This window comes from Spermophilus citellus, assembly GCF_964194105.1.
Source record: "Spermophilus citellus genome assembly, chromosome: 14".
Lineage (NCBI taxonomy): Eukaryota > Metazoa > Chordata > Mammalia > Rodentia > Sciuridae > Spermophilus > Spermophilus citellus.
In genome coordinates, this window is record NC_138194.1 from 72,113,809 (window position 1) to 72,131,509 (window position 17,701).

General features: G+C 36.3%; 1 protein-coding gene across 34 annotated transcripts in view; it reads left to right on the forward strand.

The window, feature by feature from the left end:
- Nucleotides 1-16,998, forward strand: part of RIMS2 (regulating synaptic membrane exocytosis 2) — a gene marked incomplete at both ends in the record, with an annotated part of 602,684 nt that extends 585,686 nt beyond the window's left edge. For all 34 annotated transcript variants that reach the window (XM_081266168.1, XM_081266157.1, XM_081266187.1 and 31 more), the window contains 5 exons: nucleotides 10,364-10,505; nucleotides 14,113-14,225; nucleotides 14,545-14,646; nucleotides 16,025-16,164; nucleotides 16,780-16,998. In XM_081266168.1, the coding sequence (XP_081122294.1) occupies nucleotides 10,364-10,505; nucleotides 14,113-14,225; nucleotides 14,545-14,646; nucleotides 16,025-16,164; nucleotides 16,780-16,998 (716 nt within the window). The remainder of the gene's footprint in view (nucleotides 1-10,363; nucleotides 10,506-14,112; nucleotides 14,226-14,544; nucleotides 14,647-16,024; nucleotides 16,165-16,779) is intronic.
- Nucleotides 16,999-17,701: the final 703 nt, after the last annotated feature.

A 17,701-nucleotide genomic window follows, 5' to 3' on the forward strand; every position in this document is an offset into this window, starting at 1 on the left:
CAGAAACGTAACCTACATCAGTAAAGTAGGACAGGTATAAGATAAAAAGGAAAGACCAGGGCTCTGTAAAGCTGGAGAAATCTTTACCCATCCAGAGAGGAATGATGAATTCTCATTTCCAGCTAATTGATGCCAAGTTAACTATTAACTCAAGGTTGGAAATTTTACTCTCAACTTTCCCCAATTAAAACCTTTGAAATTAAAATGGTGAATATGGCTTATGTAGAAATATTCATATAAATGAAAAAAATGGAAACATTCAATGTCTATCAATAAGAAAACACATAAATTTGGTAACAAGCAATAGATGTGCTATTATATTGTAATTAAAAATTATACCAAAAAGCAAAAAATAAATAAAGAAAGAAAGAAAGAAAGAAAACAACAACAAAAAAAAAGAAATTAAAATGGTGACACCTAAATAAAAATTCTCAAACATTTGAAATAAACCAAACATATTTATTGGCCAAATGTGATCCAAAGACCACCAGTTTGCAACTTCTGCCAGTGAAATACTTCCTTCTCAACTTTTCTCAGTTTTCTTTCATCCTTCTCATTCCTCACTGACATCTTGATAATTCAGAACCACATTAACTCATCTTAGAAACCATCTTATAACCTCTCAACCTGCTCTCTCTATTTTCTGGATCTCTCCACTCCAATCCCATTTCAAAGCATCTGTATCAGTTGTCTTAAATATCATCTTAATCTTGCTGCGACTCTCCAAACATCAGTTGACTTCCAAATCCTAAGTAAAACCTGTATCTTGGCATTCCAAGTCTTTAAGAATCTATTATTTACATATAGTTAGCTTCCTCGACTTCCAAGACTAGTAATTCTATACAACTAAGCCTTTTATTCTTTGCCTCCAAATTTTTGTCCATACTTATATATTCTCCCTCTATCCTACATGTACAGCCTAATTGCTCATCAGTGCTCAGCTGATGTCCCATCTACCTATGAAGTCTTTAGAAGCTGTAAGAACATTTGTAGGCAGAGAAAAACCTACATGGACCTGGATTTGAAACATTGTTTCCACCTATTTCTAGTTCTGTGAACTAAATGGGATATTTAATTTCTTTCAGCTTTAGTTTCCTCATTTTTTGTGTGTGAAATGTACATACATACTGATACATCTTTCTTGCAGGTATGTTGTGAACAAGTTTTATTATGTTTACTATTCCCTTATGGTCTCATTTCAAAATAATTTTTGCCTTTTCTTGAACCTCTAGGCTCTATGTGGCTATTTAAATTTAAATAATTTAAATTAAAAATTTAGTTCCTCAGTCACACTGACTGTATTTCAAATGCCCAATAACTCCATGTGTCTAGTGATTGTCTGATCAGGGAGTGAGCATTATGGAAGATTTCTATCATTCAAAGAAAATTCTATTGGACATCACAGCCCTTGTTAAGTAATATCACTCATGTAACACTTAGCATATATTGCCTTGGATTGTCATAATTTGTTTGCTATCTAATTTTGCAAACTAAATTTAAAATATCACTGGGAATTATATGATCATGTGTTACATGCATTATCTCCCACAATACTTTATACCTATCAAGTATGTAACAAATATGTATCAAATGAATAAAATTACTAGAACCTGACTGCTTTTTCTGTTCATATCATGAATGGAAAGAAGCTATTAGGACCAAAAGGGACTATGCTGATTAAACCACTGTTTCCACTTTTGCAGGTACAAGAGTGCTTGGATGTCACTCATTCTTTGTGTTTCACAATGGGTATCCTTGGCTCCATATAACTAGGAACAACACATTTTTCTATCACTTTTTTCTATTTCAACATTTTCTATTTAGAGTGCCTAGTGACATTGATAGAAATCAATTTTGGCAACTTAGGCAGAAAAGGTTTTTGCTCTTGGACAGTGGATAGGTCTTAGAATCCCTAAGGAAGATTGGAAAAACTGTATTAGAGGATAAGAATGCTGCCCAAAAGCACACTACAAGCTGGTCCTGCACATATTGTCCAAATATCACTGGCACTTGGCATAGACATCACAACTTGTACATGGTGAATCACTGTAGACTGCTGCAGGACCCACTCCTAGAAACCATACATCCTCGCTGCCAGCCTTATTATAATGGAAGCCCATGATGTCTGCTTCTTGGACTCAATAGCTTCAGATGCAGTTTGGGACAGCAGTTTGACATCCATGTGCTTGGGCTCTAATGACATTTTGTTTAATTAGAGCTTTATAGTTTTATATCATAGTTGGGTTCATCCCGACAAACTCATACGTGCATGGAATTTGATTTCCCTCCCTCTTTTCCCTCCAGGCCTCTCTCTCTTTCTTATTCTCCTGCTTCTAGTCTAATAGACTTCTTTCACTCACCCATTTATATATTTGATTGGTTCTTTTTACTTATCCATAATTGTGAAATTCCCTGTGGTGTGTGTGTGTATATATATAAATATATATATATATATATATAAAACATGGTTTTTTAAAGAATTCTGCATTACCTTCCCCCTTTCCCAGTGCCTAGCATTTTTAACTTGTACTACTGAAGGATAGGATATTTTTTTTATTTAAGAAGGGGTTTCAAATGCAGGTAAGACAAAGACATTAACAAACATCCACTTTGCAATCCAAATTAATTACCAGTGATAGAAAAATAACTCATATGCCCATCATGATGATATTTTTAGTTTTCTTTTAAAATAAAGTATGCTATTTGATTATTTTCTTTTGTGTTCAATGAGTACAAACAAACAGAGAGGAAAGAGAGGGTGTAATCTGCAAAAGAAATCTAAGGAAGAGAACATGGCTTTTGGCTTGCAGGTGTAGTTCAGTGATAGAGTGCTTACCTACCCACAAGGCCCTGAGTTTCATGCCCAGGCCCACAAAACAAAAGGAAATTACTTTCTCATTTTAACTTTTTCTGCAAATTTTACTTTTTCTGTAGCCAAATACTCTTATTTTTAATATAGTACGTACTCTATCCCTCCTAAGAAAGACAATCTAAATTCTTATCCATTTACTCCATGTAAATTAAAATGTAGGATCTTTGAGTGATATGTGGTTCTTTTTCTCATATCCAGATGTGACTTTCTATGCTATCATAACCTATAACTTGATAAGACAAGTTATCTACATCAAATAAAAATTCCCATTTAGAAAGAAGAAAACATGAAATAGTACTCATAGGAATTATCAAATCCTACCTAATAGGAATGGCAAAAATTGACAGTAGAAGACAATTTTTAGTTTGCTCATCTGACATCTCTGGTTCTAGTTCCTGGGAGGTTTTTCTTTCTCCTAAATTCTCTATGGCCATTAAGAGTTGCTTTGAAGAGGAAGTTCCATATCATAGTATCCTTCTTGCTGACTGGAAACTTAGCTATTATCTTAAGTTTGCACATAATTATATAAGGTGATCTAGTAACTTATGCATAGTGATCTTCTTGCCAGATTAAGATAATTTTACAGATCATTCCAATAATTTTTCAAATTAAGATTTGTATAGCATTTTATAGTTTTTGGAACTCTTTTGTATGGACTGCAGTATCTGATCCTTACTCATCACTATTTGTTAAACACTACTCCATGTCATATACTCTATGTTATAGGCTAAGTAATCCCAAACTTACACATAAGAACTCAGAGTCTCAGAAAAATAAACTCCCTGCCCAAAGTTTGCAAATGGTCAAATAGGACTTGAACTGCTGTTATCTGACTGAAAAATGGCATGTTCATACAACTATAAAATACTGCCTTAAAATATCTAACTTGAAAATTAAGAAGATATTGGTGGTATTTCACTCTTGAGAGAGAAACAGGTACAGTTATTAGTGGGCTGATGTGTGGCCATACATCAGCTGTTAAATCTTCTGCTCTGAAATTACAGGAGATAGTTTTGCTCACATTTCATTGGCCAAGCAAATTACATGACCACATCCAACTTCAGAGATGGGAGGACAAATGAATGCATTTTACTAGTCCTAATATCTATTATGATGGTGGCATCTTCTTGAAGCTCACTGTTACTGTAGATATTTAGCTATATAACTTTCATAATAGTTATCACAAAGCTATTGGAATGAATGGATTCATGTTAAATTCAAATAATTTCAAGAGCCAACTATTATTTCCTATTAATTTTTATTTTAATTGTTAATGCAGGTCTTAGATTGGTTTAAAAGAAATTGTCAGTTGTCTTTATTTTGTTCAGACTTTCAGAGGATTCAATTATATAGTAGGAAGCCCTTACAAACATAATTACATAAGATTTTATACAGTTAGAATGGCCTACCATGACAGTAGCCTCTGTAGTGAGATCACAAGACCACATAGATAAATAAACCAACCCTTTTCATGTCTTGATATAAAATCTGTTGAGATATTATGCACACAGTGGCCACCATGGGGACTGCTAAGAGAGCAGGAGGCAGTTCTTATAAAACAGTTAAAGTACAATTTGAAATGGATTTTAAAACTGAAGAGTCATCTACTAAAAAGGAACTAGCTATTGAGGACCTTGTCTTTCTCATTGCTGCAATAAAGGAGTATATAAACTGATAGACTGGATGTCCAATATTACTTCCAAAACTATGTAAGTCAGTGATTTTAGAAATTCTCATTTTAAATGTTCTTTAAGTGTAATGCAAAAATTATACTTTGAAAAATATTTGTTTTGAATAAAATGCAAAGATAATACCTTATTAACTTAAAGCATATAAAATGTAGTCTAAACTAGTAATTACAGGCAGTTTTTAGAATCTGTCATGACCTATACTCTGTTCCCATAAATAATTTCCCAATTTGATGTTGAGAGAATCATGAATCCAAAATAATCTCTCTGATAGATGAGACTTTCCAAATGAGAGCAAACAGGAATGGATTCTGTGGGTCTGAGATTTAATTGATTGATTGATTGTCTGACTGACTGACTGATAGGTACTGAGGGGCTGAACCCAGGGGCATTTTACCTTTGAGCTACATCCCCAGCCATTTTTATTTTTTATTTTTTATTTTCGGACAGGGTCTCACTAAGTAGGTTATGGCCTTGCTAAATTTCTGAGACTGACCTTAAACCTGAGATCCTCATTCCTAGGTCTCCTGAGTCACTGGGATTACAGGCATGTGCTACAGCACCTGATGGATCTGAGATTTGAAACGAGGTCACCATGATGTTGAGTTAGACACTGCAGTATAAGCTTGGGCTTGGGCAGGCTTCAGACACTTTCCAAGTCACTAGTGAGAAGGAACTTTTGATTTTTGTTGTCCAGTTACTGAAGGGTTTTCTGGTTTTCAGATATTGTTAGAAGAGACTTGACTCTTTGATCTTTTATTTAATTAAGTGACTCTCTTTGAATACAGAGAGTGTCAGGTAAATGAGTCATCAGACTAATCAGAGCAGAATAACAAGGACACCTCCTGTGTTCTGCTTTCTGCCTGTGATATTTTGCAGTTCAAGAACTTGATTTTACCTACAGGCATCTTCTCCAAATGCACTTTGGATTATAAAACTTAGTACCAGAGTGAATGGTTGAAGTACTCAATGGCAACCCCATCTGGGCTTTAGTTCTAGGGTTTGCTATGTGAGTATTTTTTTTTAATATCTCAGTACACAGAGAGAGAGAGTTTGTTAATCATGGTTAAGTTCTTACAGTTTTGCTTGAGCTTGATTCACCCCTTTGGTCATAATAGAATATTTATGTGTCTTTATTATATAAATATATTCATATATATGTATATATATACACACACATATATATATTCATATATATACATACACACATACATATATGTGTGTATGTGTATTACACACATACACACATATATGTAAAGGACTCAAAATTTTCTTTTGCAGTATAACAAGTATCACAAATTTAGCACATGTAAATAATACCCATTGATTAGTTCACAGTTCTGTAGACTATAAGCCTAGCACAGTGATTGGGGTTTTTCCTTGGGTTATCAGATAGCTCAAATCAAGATGTTGTCTGGAGACTATGCGTGTGTATGGAGGTGAATCTGCTGTAAGTGTCATTCAGATTGTTAGCAGAACCTGGTTCCTTGCAGTTGCAGCCCTCAGGTCCCTGTATTCTTGCACCTACCATTCAGGAATTACTCTCAGCAGCTGGTGGCTGTTCTCATGTCCTTTACACATGGCCCCTTCCATCTTCAAGCCAGCAAAGTTGCATTGAATCCTTCTTTTGTTTCAAATCTCTCTGATTTCCTCCTCTACAATCAGCCAGAGAAAGCACTTTGTTTTTAAAGGGCTCATGTGGTTATGCTAGGGCCCTTCAGGTAATCTCCCTATCTTTAAGTCAGCTGATTAGTTACCTCAATTACATCTGCAAAATCTTTTTTGCCATGTAAAGTAACATGAGAGTCATCTTAGATTTCTACCTACCTCATTTACTTTGTATAGCCCTTCACTGTTATATTGATTCAGCTTTTAGATTTCATAATGTGATAAATCATTGGGAATATTAAATGTGAATCACTATAATGCATTATATTTAGATTGAAGTATTTTCATTGTGAATGTAACACAAAGATTTTTGTGGTGCTGAAAAATTTACTTTTTAAATAAGTCTATAAATGTTTCAGGTAGTGGAACCCTTCAAAAGATAAGTTTTAAAGGGATACTAGAAACAGTGTACTGTAAATAGTATATTAGCAAGAATTCTTTGATTCTATCAGATAACAGTGAGCAGCATATGTCTTCGATGTATGCTTTTAATTGTGGTCAATTAATAACGTCTAATTCATAGACGTTAGAACCAAAAGATATCAGAGATCACCCGTCCTCTTCCATCTGCCTTTTTCATAAATACGACAAGCCAGAGACTCAGAGAGGGAATGTGATTCCAAGAAGGCCAATGAGCCAGTTAACTAATGGATAAGACCAACCTAGAATACATGTTTTCTGATTCCCTGTCTGGTAATAGTAGTAATAATGCCATTAGTTTAAGTCAGAATTTCTAAGTATCAGGTGCCCTGCTAAGAACCCTAAATATTTATTTTCCTCAAACCCCACAAAAATTCTATGAGATATGAATTATTATCACTATCATTTCACAGTTTAGAAAAAAAACATGTCTCTGAGAGGGTAACTCCTTCAATAATGTCACCCAGCTTGTAAATGTTAGAGAAGCAGTTTGATTCCGAGATCTGACTGACTCCACACTTTGCTGTGCTCTTCCCATCCCACCAGGCTGCATCTAAAGCTGCATGCTGCTACAGAGTTAGCATAGTATCGTCCAAGGACAGCCACACAAACCCGTGTTTTCTGACAACAAATTAACAAATAGCAGGGAATTTGAAGTCTAGCAACTCGGCACAAATTCTGGTTCTGTCCTTTACCATGTTTCTTCAGGAAACTATATAATCTCCTGGGCCCTTTGATAATACATCTGTAAGAATGAGCATTTTTAGAATTGTTATGAAGAGGATACATGAATAAAACAGCCCCAAAACAAAATAATTACATATTCATTGTATTACTATTCTTTGGCAAGTAGTGGCTGGCTCTCATTACCCAATAACAGTAGATTTTCAAGTCACTGTTTTTGCTTGATAGAGGGAGACATTAAATAAAAAGGAGTAGATCTTTGGCATTGCAGAGATCTGCAGGAACCTCATTTCCCTTCTGTCAGGTGCTTCCTATAGGTATCCTCCTTTCTTCCACCCATTCATACTTCACTCAAGTATCTCACTCCATGGCAGTTTTCACAAAGGCATTGTTGACTTCCTATGAACATTAAAGCTACAAAGAAAAGCAAATGCTGTGTCCTTGGCCTAGTAGCTCTGTGATTCCAGTTCATACCTGTGCAAAATTTTACTACTATCTGATGTCATCATTTGAAAATCACTTTGAAATAAAGCTATAAATATTAAATTCATGAGTACTATAATCTAATCTGCATTCTCAACCTTTTCTAACAGTTTCCATCTTTGTTTTATATATATATGTATTTTTTCTTATTTATTTATTGCTTCACCTTTCAAAGGTAAATTGAAGACAATATAAGATTTTAGGTCTAAATAACTAATATTCTATTCTTCATCTAAAAAATTAGTAATTTTCTAACTCCATCTAACATTTAATCCATATTCACATTTTTCCTACTTTTTAATTTATTTTTTAATGTACTTTTTAAATTTTGTTCTAATTAATTATATATGACAGTAGAGTGTATTTTCATACATTGTACACAAATGAAGCACATTCTGGCTTCATTTCTTCTGGCTGAACAGAGTCACACCAGTAGTGTAATCATATATGTATATAGGGTAATAATGTCTGTCTCATTCTACCATCCTTCCCATCCCCACAGCACTCCCCTCTGCACAATCCAAAGTTCCCTCATTCTTCCCTCCTCCGCCCCAACTATGGATCATCATCAGTTGACCAAAGAAAACATTCTGCCTTTGGTTTTGGGGGGATTAGCTTATTTCACTTAGCATGATATTCTCTAGTTCCATCCATTTACCTGAAAATGCCATAATTTCATTCTTATTTAAGGCTGAGTAATATTCCATATTGTATATATACCACATTTTCTCTATTCTTTCATCTGTTGAAGGGCATCTAGGTTGGTTCCATAGTTTAGCTATTGTGAATTAAGCTGCTATAAACTTTTGATGTGGCTGTATCACTGTAGTATACTGATTAAGTCCTTTGGGTATAAACCAAGAAGTGGGATAACTGGGTCAAAAGGTGGTTCCATTCTGAGTTTTCTGAGGAATCTCCATACTGCTTTCCAGATTGGTTGCACCAATTTGCAGTCCCACCAGCAATGTAGAATGTACCTTTTTCCCCCACATCCTCAACAACACAGATTATTGCTTGTATTCTTGATAATTGCCATTCTGACTGGAGTGAGATGATTTGCTTTTCTCTAATTGCTAGAGATAATGAACATTTTTTCCCCATATGTTTATTGATTGATTGTTTCTTCTGTGAAGTGTCTGTTAAGTTCCTTAGCTCATTTATTGATTGGGTTGTTGTTGGGTTTTTTTGGTATTAAGTTTTTTGAGTTCTTTAATATATCCTGGATATTAGTGCTCTATTCGAAGTGTGTGTGGTAAAGATTTTTTCCTATTCTGTAGGCTCTCTCTTCATGTTATTATTTCCTTTGCTGAGAAGAAGCTTTTCAGTTTGAATCTATCCCTTTTAATGATTCTTGATTTTACTTCTTGCGCTTTATTTCCTACTTGTCTTACTTTTATACTGTTTTATTTGTTGGGTTTCTTATTTGTTTTGTCTTATTTTTTCCAAATAAGAAGTCAAAATATATTCACAGCATTTGATGGTTACACCCTTTGATATCTTTAAACTAGAAAAACTCCCTCATCAAGTTTGGATTTTTCATGATGCTAACTTTTTAAGCAAGTATGCCAATTCTCTTGAACTGTATCCTGTGTTCTGGATTTGATGTTGTATGCATGTCTATTATCATATTTATACTACATTGTTTTATTTTATTTATTTATTTATTGGTACTGGGAATTGAGCTCTTGCCTGAGCTTCCCAAACCCTGGGATTACAGGCCTGTGGAATTTTTTACTCAGTTTCTTGTCTACCTCACTCCTCATTCCTCCTTCATGTGCTTTGGCTAATGCACCTCCTCGGGTGCACGTGATCATCCCTGACTTTGCATCTTTGCCCATGTGTTCCCCTACCTCAGCATTCTCTTCTCTCTTTGCTTGAGTTCTAACCTGTAGTACTTGACTCGGTCTCCTGACTGGTCTTCTGATGTGCTTCTGAATGTCAGCTTCATCACCAAAAATCCTTAAGAACATGACCAAAAATTTCAAAGCTCTTTTCTCATGATATTGCTGAGCTTTTACATTCCCCTTTGAGAATCTTTATGAAAGTTACCAACATATATGAAACTGCTATCAAACAGGGCTCTCTCCTTTGTTAGCTTTCACTTCTGATATCTATCACCCTAGAAAACCAGGTATTCTTGTGAAAGTTAAGGCTAGAATTTGAGTATTGTCTCACTATCAGCTCTTTGTAAGTAATTTGAAGGCTCAGTTCTTTACCACAACACAAAGGAAGTGGGGAGGAAGGTAGGCATAAACTAACTTGGCCTTTAAATATTACAACAAGAACAAAGTTTATTCTATCTGTGGGTTGAATCTTTATGTTAAATTTGAACACTTTTTAAATGGAAGTAAAACAATGGTATTTGTGCTGCTTAAAGATTTTGATCTCATAAAATAAGATGTTGTTTAAAATCGTTCTAAATACCTTTTCTCTCTGTCTTCTCAGTAGGAACACTTCCTGTACATGCGGTTGGCCGATACTTACTCTTGCCAGACAGTGAGGATTTTTGTTGCCAGGCTGTGATACCATTTCATTTCTGGTTTTACAGAAGCAGGAGGTAAAAAGCTACGGAGCACTGTCCAGAGGAGTACAGAAACAGGTCTGGCGGTGGAGATGAGGAACTGGATGACCCGACAGGCAAGCCGGGAATCCACTGATGGCAGCATGAACAGCTATAGCTCAGAAGGAAAGTGAGTGAGGCCAGTCTCCTCTGTGCTGCCCAGAGACCATCTTCTCTGTCCCACCCTCTGCTTTCACTAAAGCAAACTCACACACTCTGCTGTTCCATTTTAATTTTCATTGGCTGATTTTCTGTGAATAGAATTTTGCTTACCAGCTACTGAGCAATGCAACATATCTGGCTTTTTATACCAAAAGAAATAGGTTCGGGATAAAGTGTTTTGCTTTAATGACAAGATGCTAAAATGTGGCTCTCACATTGCATGCAAATAAAATATTTTTCCCTGGCTTGAAATAACATATAAAAGTACAAAAATAATAAGCATTCATGCCATGCTATATGGACAGTGCTAATTTTAAAAAATCATAGCACTGAGTTATTACCAAAAAATATGCACTCCTGATGTATACTTAGTTTGATGCAATAATGGCTATATTTCATATAACTTAGCTATATAAAATTAAGTTGTATGACACTAAGTTATGTGAAATATAACAGCCAAAAAAAATGGCACTGGAAAACTTGATGAGTGTTTTTTTAGTCATATGTAGTTTCCCTTTGATTGTATAGCCCTGTCACCAACAAAATAACAGTAATTGACAGCTACAGCTCTGAAATGGGAATGTAAAGGACATTAATAGAGGAAAGTGGATTTACTGACCTCACTGAACCATCACCACAGATGCTTAGATGTTCCATGTTCACAGTTTTGAGGCCATAGGATCTGCTGGCATAGTCTTACTGATGTCTCCTAGGGGTAATTTGTCTAGCATGATTACATAAATACAAGAGAGATGTATGGCTTACATAAAAATGTATTAATAGGGTTATATGAGATACTTATATAAACAGACTAAAACATTTGTATTAACTGAGGTGAAGAAAAAAGAAATATATTTGATGTCCATCAAGAAAAAATCTTAAAAATAGAGAATCAAGTGAAAAACAGATGCTTACTGAGCACTAATATTTATAAAGCCCTGCATTATATACTATAAGGGATATAAAATATTTAAGCTGTGTTCCCTGCTCCTGATGTTTATAGTCTTATTGGAGAAATGGGATGAATACTTGTAAACTCATTCAACACATCTTACCTTCTGTTTCTCTAGACACTGTGCTGCCAGCTGGGGGCATAAGTCATGTGTGAGAGTGAGTCAGTATCAGTGGTTAAGACCAGGGGCTTTGGCATCATATCAGATGGAGTTCTCATCTGGTGTTTTGGCACTACAGAACCTTGAGCAAGTTATTTAATTTTTCTAAGCTGTATTTTTTACCAATTGAGCTTAGCAAGTATATTTTGAGTGCTTAAAATATTATAGGCATTGTTCCAGGAGGTGAGATACAACAGTGAACAAAACAGACAAAAACCCCTACCCTCATCAAACTCAGTCTAATAGAGAGACATTAAGAAAAACTGTTAAAATTTATGTGCAAGGAAAATGATAAAATGCATAATAGATTAGGTAATGTAAGTGTTAAGGAGAAAAATAAAGCTAGAATGAGAAATAAGAAAGGGTCAAGGTAGGATTTTAGCAGGGTAGGGTAGACAAGGAAAAGGACACATTGAGAGGAAGTTAGTGAATAGGTGTATATTTGAGGGGAGAATCTTCAAGGTTGCAATAATGCTGAGGCCAGGACTGGAGCTTGCCTGGCATCAGCAGAGGGGAGGGCAGTGCTGTAAGTGAGGACCAGAGTGTAACAGATGAGGAATTAAGGTTGGGGGTGGGGTGAGGTTTAGACAGCTTGTATCATCTTTGTATAATAAGGACTTTGTTTTTACCCTGACTCAGGTGAGAAATCATTGGAGCATTTTGAGCAGGGGACATTATCTGACTTCAGTTTGAGTACATTGGTCTGACAGCAGGGGCAGCAACAGAGAGCCCATTCAGAAGGCTCCTGCTGAAAACAGAAGAGAGATAATTGTGGCTTGGACCAGAATAGTCCAAGTTCAGATTCTAGATTTGTTTTGACAGTGAACAAATAAGATTTATTGATGCATTTGATATGGATAATGAAATAGAGAATATTAGTTTCCTAGAGCTACCATAACAAGATCAAGATCAAGGTGTCAACAGGTTTGGTTTCTCCTGAGGTCTTCCTTATTGGTTTTCAACTGGCCACCTTGTATCTTCTCATGGCCTTTTCTCTCATACCCTGGTGTCTATTCCTTTTCTTCTAAGTCATATTGGATTAGGGCCTTATCTTTATCACCTCATTTTATCTTAACTCTTTTAAAGACTCAATCTGCAGTCACATTGGTGACTCAATCCCATACAGAGAACAAGAAAAAAAGATGAGTGCATAGCTGAGCAATTGAAAGAATGAAGCTGCCATTTATTAAAATGGGAATCCTCTGAGAGGACTAGACTTTAGTTTTTCTGTTTCTTTGAAGGGGCTTGGGGATGTTAGTTTGGACAAATTCAGTCTCAAGTATGTATTAGACATCCAAGAAGATAGGCAATCTAAGCATCTGGGATACAGGTCTGTGTCTTGAGAGGTCCACAATGGAGATGTCAGTGTAGGCAATAGCAGCATAGAGAGCATTTCAAACCATGATACTGGGGGCTGGGGTTGTGCCTCAGGGGTAGAGTGCTTGCCTAGCACGTGCAAGGCACTGTGTTGGATCCTCAACACCACATAAAAATAAATAAATAAAATAAAGGTATTGTGTCTAACTACAACTAAAAAATATATATAACAATAATGAAATAAAATAAAACCATGAGACTGGATGAAGCCACCAAGGGAATTAAAACATATAGAAAAGAGGTGAAAGATTTGAGCTCTAGGGTTTGGTAACAGCAGTAGCAAAGAAGATTAAAGTAGAGTGACAGGTGAGAAAGAGGAAAACCAGGAGCCTAGAGACTCAGGAAGCTAAGTAGAGATAGTGTTTCAAGGAAGGGGTGTTTCAGTTGTGTTCAGCTTGCTACTCGGTTAAATTAAAAGAGGCCTGAGTGTTAACAGCTGGAATTACCACTGCAGTGACTTTGATCCAGTTTTGGTGGAGTGATGAAAATGAACAACAGATAGAGTCTCAAAAGTGAATGAAAGAAAAGAAAGTGAAGACAGCACATAGTGACAACTTTGTCAAGGAGTTTCAATAAAGAAATGGGGGACTAGCAAGAGAACAAAATGGAGTCAGGGAAGATATTTTCTTTTCTTCTTGTAAAATGGAAAAAACAATACCATGTTGTTTTACATGTTGATAGGAATGACCCGGGAGTGTTTCCTCATCTATAAAAGGTGATAAGTAATATAATTCAGCTCAGCCAAGAAGATTAATATGGTAAAACCTGTAGTGGAATACATGCTTGACATATACTGAGCATCTGTGACAGAAATCACAGCCCCAGCCCTCCACACCAAGGGAGAGAAAGACACAGGAACAGGAACCTGCAATATAGGCAACAAGAGTTTCTGGTGGCACACGTGGGCATCTGGAGAATACAGAGCAAGAGCTATGGAGGTGGAGTAGCATGTTGGGATATAATAAATATACACCAAAGTGATGTTGCCAAGTATCCCGCCATGTTGAGGGAGCTGGAGGGAGCTAGGACTTTCCTGAGAGCAAGTTGGGGTTGAGGAATTAATTCTGTTTGTTATTTTGCCTTCAGTCTGATTTTCCCTGGTGTCCGCTTGGCCTCCGATAGCCAGTTTAGCGATTTCCTTGATGGCCTTGGTCCTGCTCAGCTAGTGGGACGCCAGACTTTAGCTACTCCTGCAATGGGTAAGAATTTCTGCCTCACGATTCCATTGCTCTTCTTTTAGATTATTGAAAATTGCTTTCTCTCAATTTCATAGAATCTTTGACAGTATTATCAGTAGGAATAAATTATCTTGTATTTTAACACAAAAAAGCTTTCTTTTTTCCTATTATAATTTCTTTTGATTTTTAAAGGAAGACATTGATAAAATATTAAATGTTTTTAAGTTTAAGAAAATATATGGGAAATGATGAAATGATGTTAAGCCAAGATCTTTGGCAAAGCATTTCTTTCCATATTTGTACAGTAAGGTGTGTCTATTTCTTTTCCATGCACTATTAGGTGATATTCAGATAGGAATGATGGACAAAAAGGGACAATTGGAGGTGGAAATCATTCGGGCCCGTGGCCTTGTTGTAAAACCAGGTTCCAAGACACTGCCAGGTAAAACCAGAAAAGATTCTTCTATTATTACCCATAATCCATTGTTTCTCAATGTAGAGGCTTTGTTTTTATTGCTAAAAACTTAGTTATTAGTTAATCAAAGATACTGATAGGTGAGTCAGTTCTCTGACTGGTTTGGGGCTATTGCAGTCTGTATATACATCCTGAATGAGTGTTCAATAGGTTGATCTGATGAGATGATACAAGTTGTTAAATAAGTACATATATAACTAGAAACCACTGCAAAATGTAAACCACTACCCTTAAATAATTCATTTTGTCACAACTTGTATATTCAAAGTTCGGATTTTTTGCTAGCTGGTGTTCCATGTTATTCTTTAGTTTAAATGGAGCTTCAAAATTCTCCTTCAGTATCCTTAGTGTTCTGGAATTAGAATAAAAATAGGTACAGGCCCCCATAGTAGCATCATCCTATGTATCCTGGATATTCTAAGGTATGACTTCATGTTGTATATTAAGAGAGACACTGTTATAACTTTATGCCATATACTTCATACCGAAATGTCATAATTTAAGGTGTTTGAAACCATGGGAAATGGCTCAGTGACTCCACAAACATCGTGCAGAGGTCATTCGATCAGAAGTATAAAACAATTGCTGAGTATTTGAAACTTGCATTCCAGCCTCAGCACCTCCACTGACTGATTTGTGTTTGAATCTCTTAACTTCTCTATCCTTACAGAAATTTTTAAATGTAGTATATATTCCCTATGTACAACCTCGTAATGATGATTAAAATGATGGTGTTTGTAAAGGTCTTAGAGCTTGTCAGCTCACTCTGCCATAAAGAATATCGTGACTTTTACATAAATGAGCATAATTTTATAAAATGCTTGTCAGATAAATTTTAAGCCATAGAATTCACAATTAGCTGCCTCTTCCTGACTAAACACATCATCTCAAACCCCACCCATTCTGTACCCTCACACACCAGCAAAAAATAAATGCCTCTGGGCGAGAAGTGATTTGTGGAGGTAGATGAGTAAAACAAGAATTTTAAGCATCTTTAACTAAATTTAAGTATTGGTAAATTAAAGACTAAGACATCACTCTTGAATATTGATAGGAACTGGAAGCATCTCACCTTATTTAATGCCATGTTTAAATTTACATAGTTAGTTGATACCAAAATAATTTGAAGAAAAAGAAAAAAAAGATGCTCAGGCTGTGTCAACATCCCCTAACCTCTCTGAATGCCAGACAGTTATCCGTTGTTTATCTAATGATTTTGACCCAGGGTTGCAAGGCCAGTGGCTTTAGATCTCTGCCAGCCTTTTCAGTTCTTGCAGGTGACACCTGTGTCAGGTATGCCACAGCCACAGTTCATGGCTCATCACCTCTATGTTTGCTTTCCCAGCACCCTACGTAAAGGTGTACCTATTAGATAATGGAGTCTGCATAGCCAAGAAGAAAACAAAAGTGGCAAGAAAAACGCTGGAGCCCCTTTACCAGCAGCTGTTATCTTTTGAAGAGAGTCCTCAAGGAAAAGTTTTACAGGTATTTATTAAGTCATTGATCCCTTAAATAAGAAAGCATTTCACAGAGTCAGACCTTTTATCCTGTATCTTTTCTGTTCCCTCTTTTATGTTCCACACAGCTCAAATTGTTTGAAAATTTCAAAGCAATAGCCCATGCCATAAAGCTATTCACGTTGATGTTCCCTTTGAAGTGAATCAGAAGCGTGCAAAGCCGGGTCACCATCAGCCAGTCTCCCTGACTGCTTATGACCCTAACCCTCCAGCACAGTTTTCTTTTTTTTTTTTTTTATTGTTGGTCGTTCAAAACATTACATAGTTCTTAATATATCCTATTTCACAGTTTGATTCAAGTGGGTTATGAACTCCCATTTTTACCCCGTATACAGATTGCTGTATCACATCAGTTACACTTCCATTGATTTACATATTGCCATTCTAGTGTCTGATGTATTCTGCTGTCTATCCTATTCTCTACTACTAGTTAAAGAAAACTATCCCATTAATCAAATACAACGGTTTCTTTTAATCTTTGATGTCAGAACATTAACTGATTGCATTTTAGTATTTTAATGTATTTTACAAGGTTTTGTTATGTACTTGATTACTCTGACATTACTTTTTATTTCGCCAACAGATCATTGTCTGGGGAGATTATGGCCGCATGGATCACAAATCCTTTATGGGCGTGGCCCAGATTCTTTTAGATGAACTGGAACTATCCAATATGGTGATTGGATGGTTCAAACTCTTCCCCCCTTCCTCCCTAGTAGATCCAACCTTGGCCCCTCTGACCAGAAGAGCTTCCCAATCATCTCTGGAAAGTTCAACCGGACCTTCTTACTCTCGTTCATAGCAGCTGTAAAACTGTTGTCACAGCAACCAGCGTTACAAAAGGAAAAAAAAAAAAAAAAAAAGAAAAAAATCCACAGGTCGCAAACCCTGGTAACACTGCATGCTTAATGTTGTGTCTTCTGAGCCCGTTTCTAGGGATACAGAGCGATCCTGTGTTCTCAGAGGAAGTTGCACACATTGTGCCCTAAGGAAGGCCCTCAGGTGAAAGGACAGAGCTATGAAGAACTGAGAGGTTTGGAGTTCAGCCACACTGGAGTTGTGGTCCAATCTGAAGCCATGGATTTATCTCAAAGAATCAGTCAGTTTCATGCAACAAAAGCCCTTTTCAATGGCACCTTTATATTTTTATTGTTCCTTTTTCTTCATTTATCTGACCCCAAAGCCCCATTATGCCACAGAAATAGAGCTATACAGCCTCTGAGCCATGTTACAGGTCAAGGAGCAAAGAAGTCCTTAGAAGCATCAGGTGTAAAGCAAGACACCAAAGAAGTGGTCGGGAACAAAGCGTCAGCCCTTCCCTGGACGGGGTCCAGCAGGAAGAGTGGCCAACTCAGTAGCTCCAGCCGCATGTCATTCACTAATGTCAAGATGTGTTGGACTCTGAAAAACAAAGTTCTGTGGCTACACTGTACTGAATGAAATTAAAGAAACTTTTTTTGCATGGACACAGATTAGCTGATTACTTAAATTATTTTCTTGGGGCT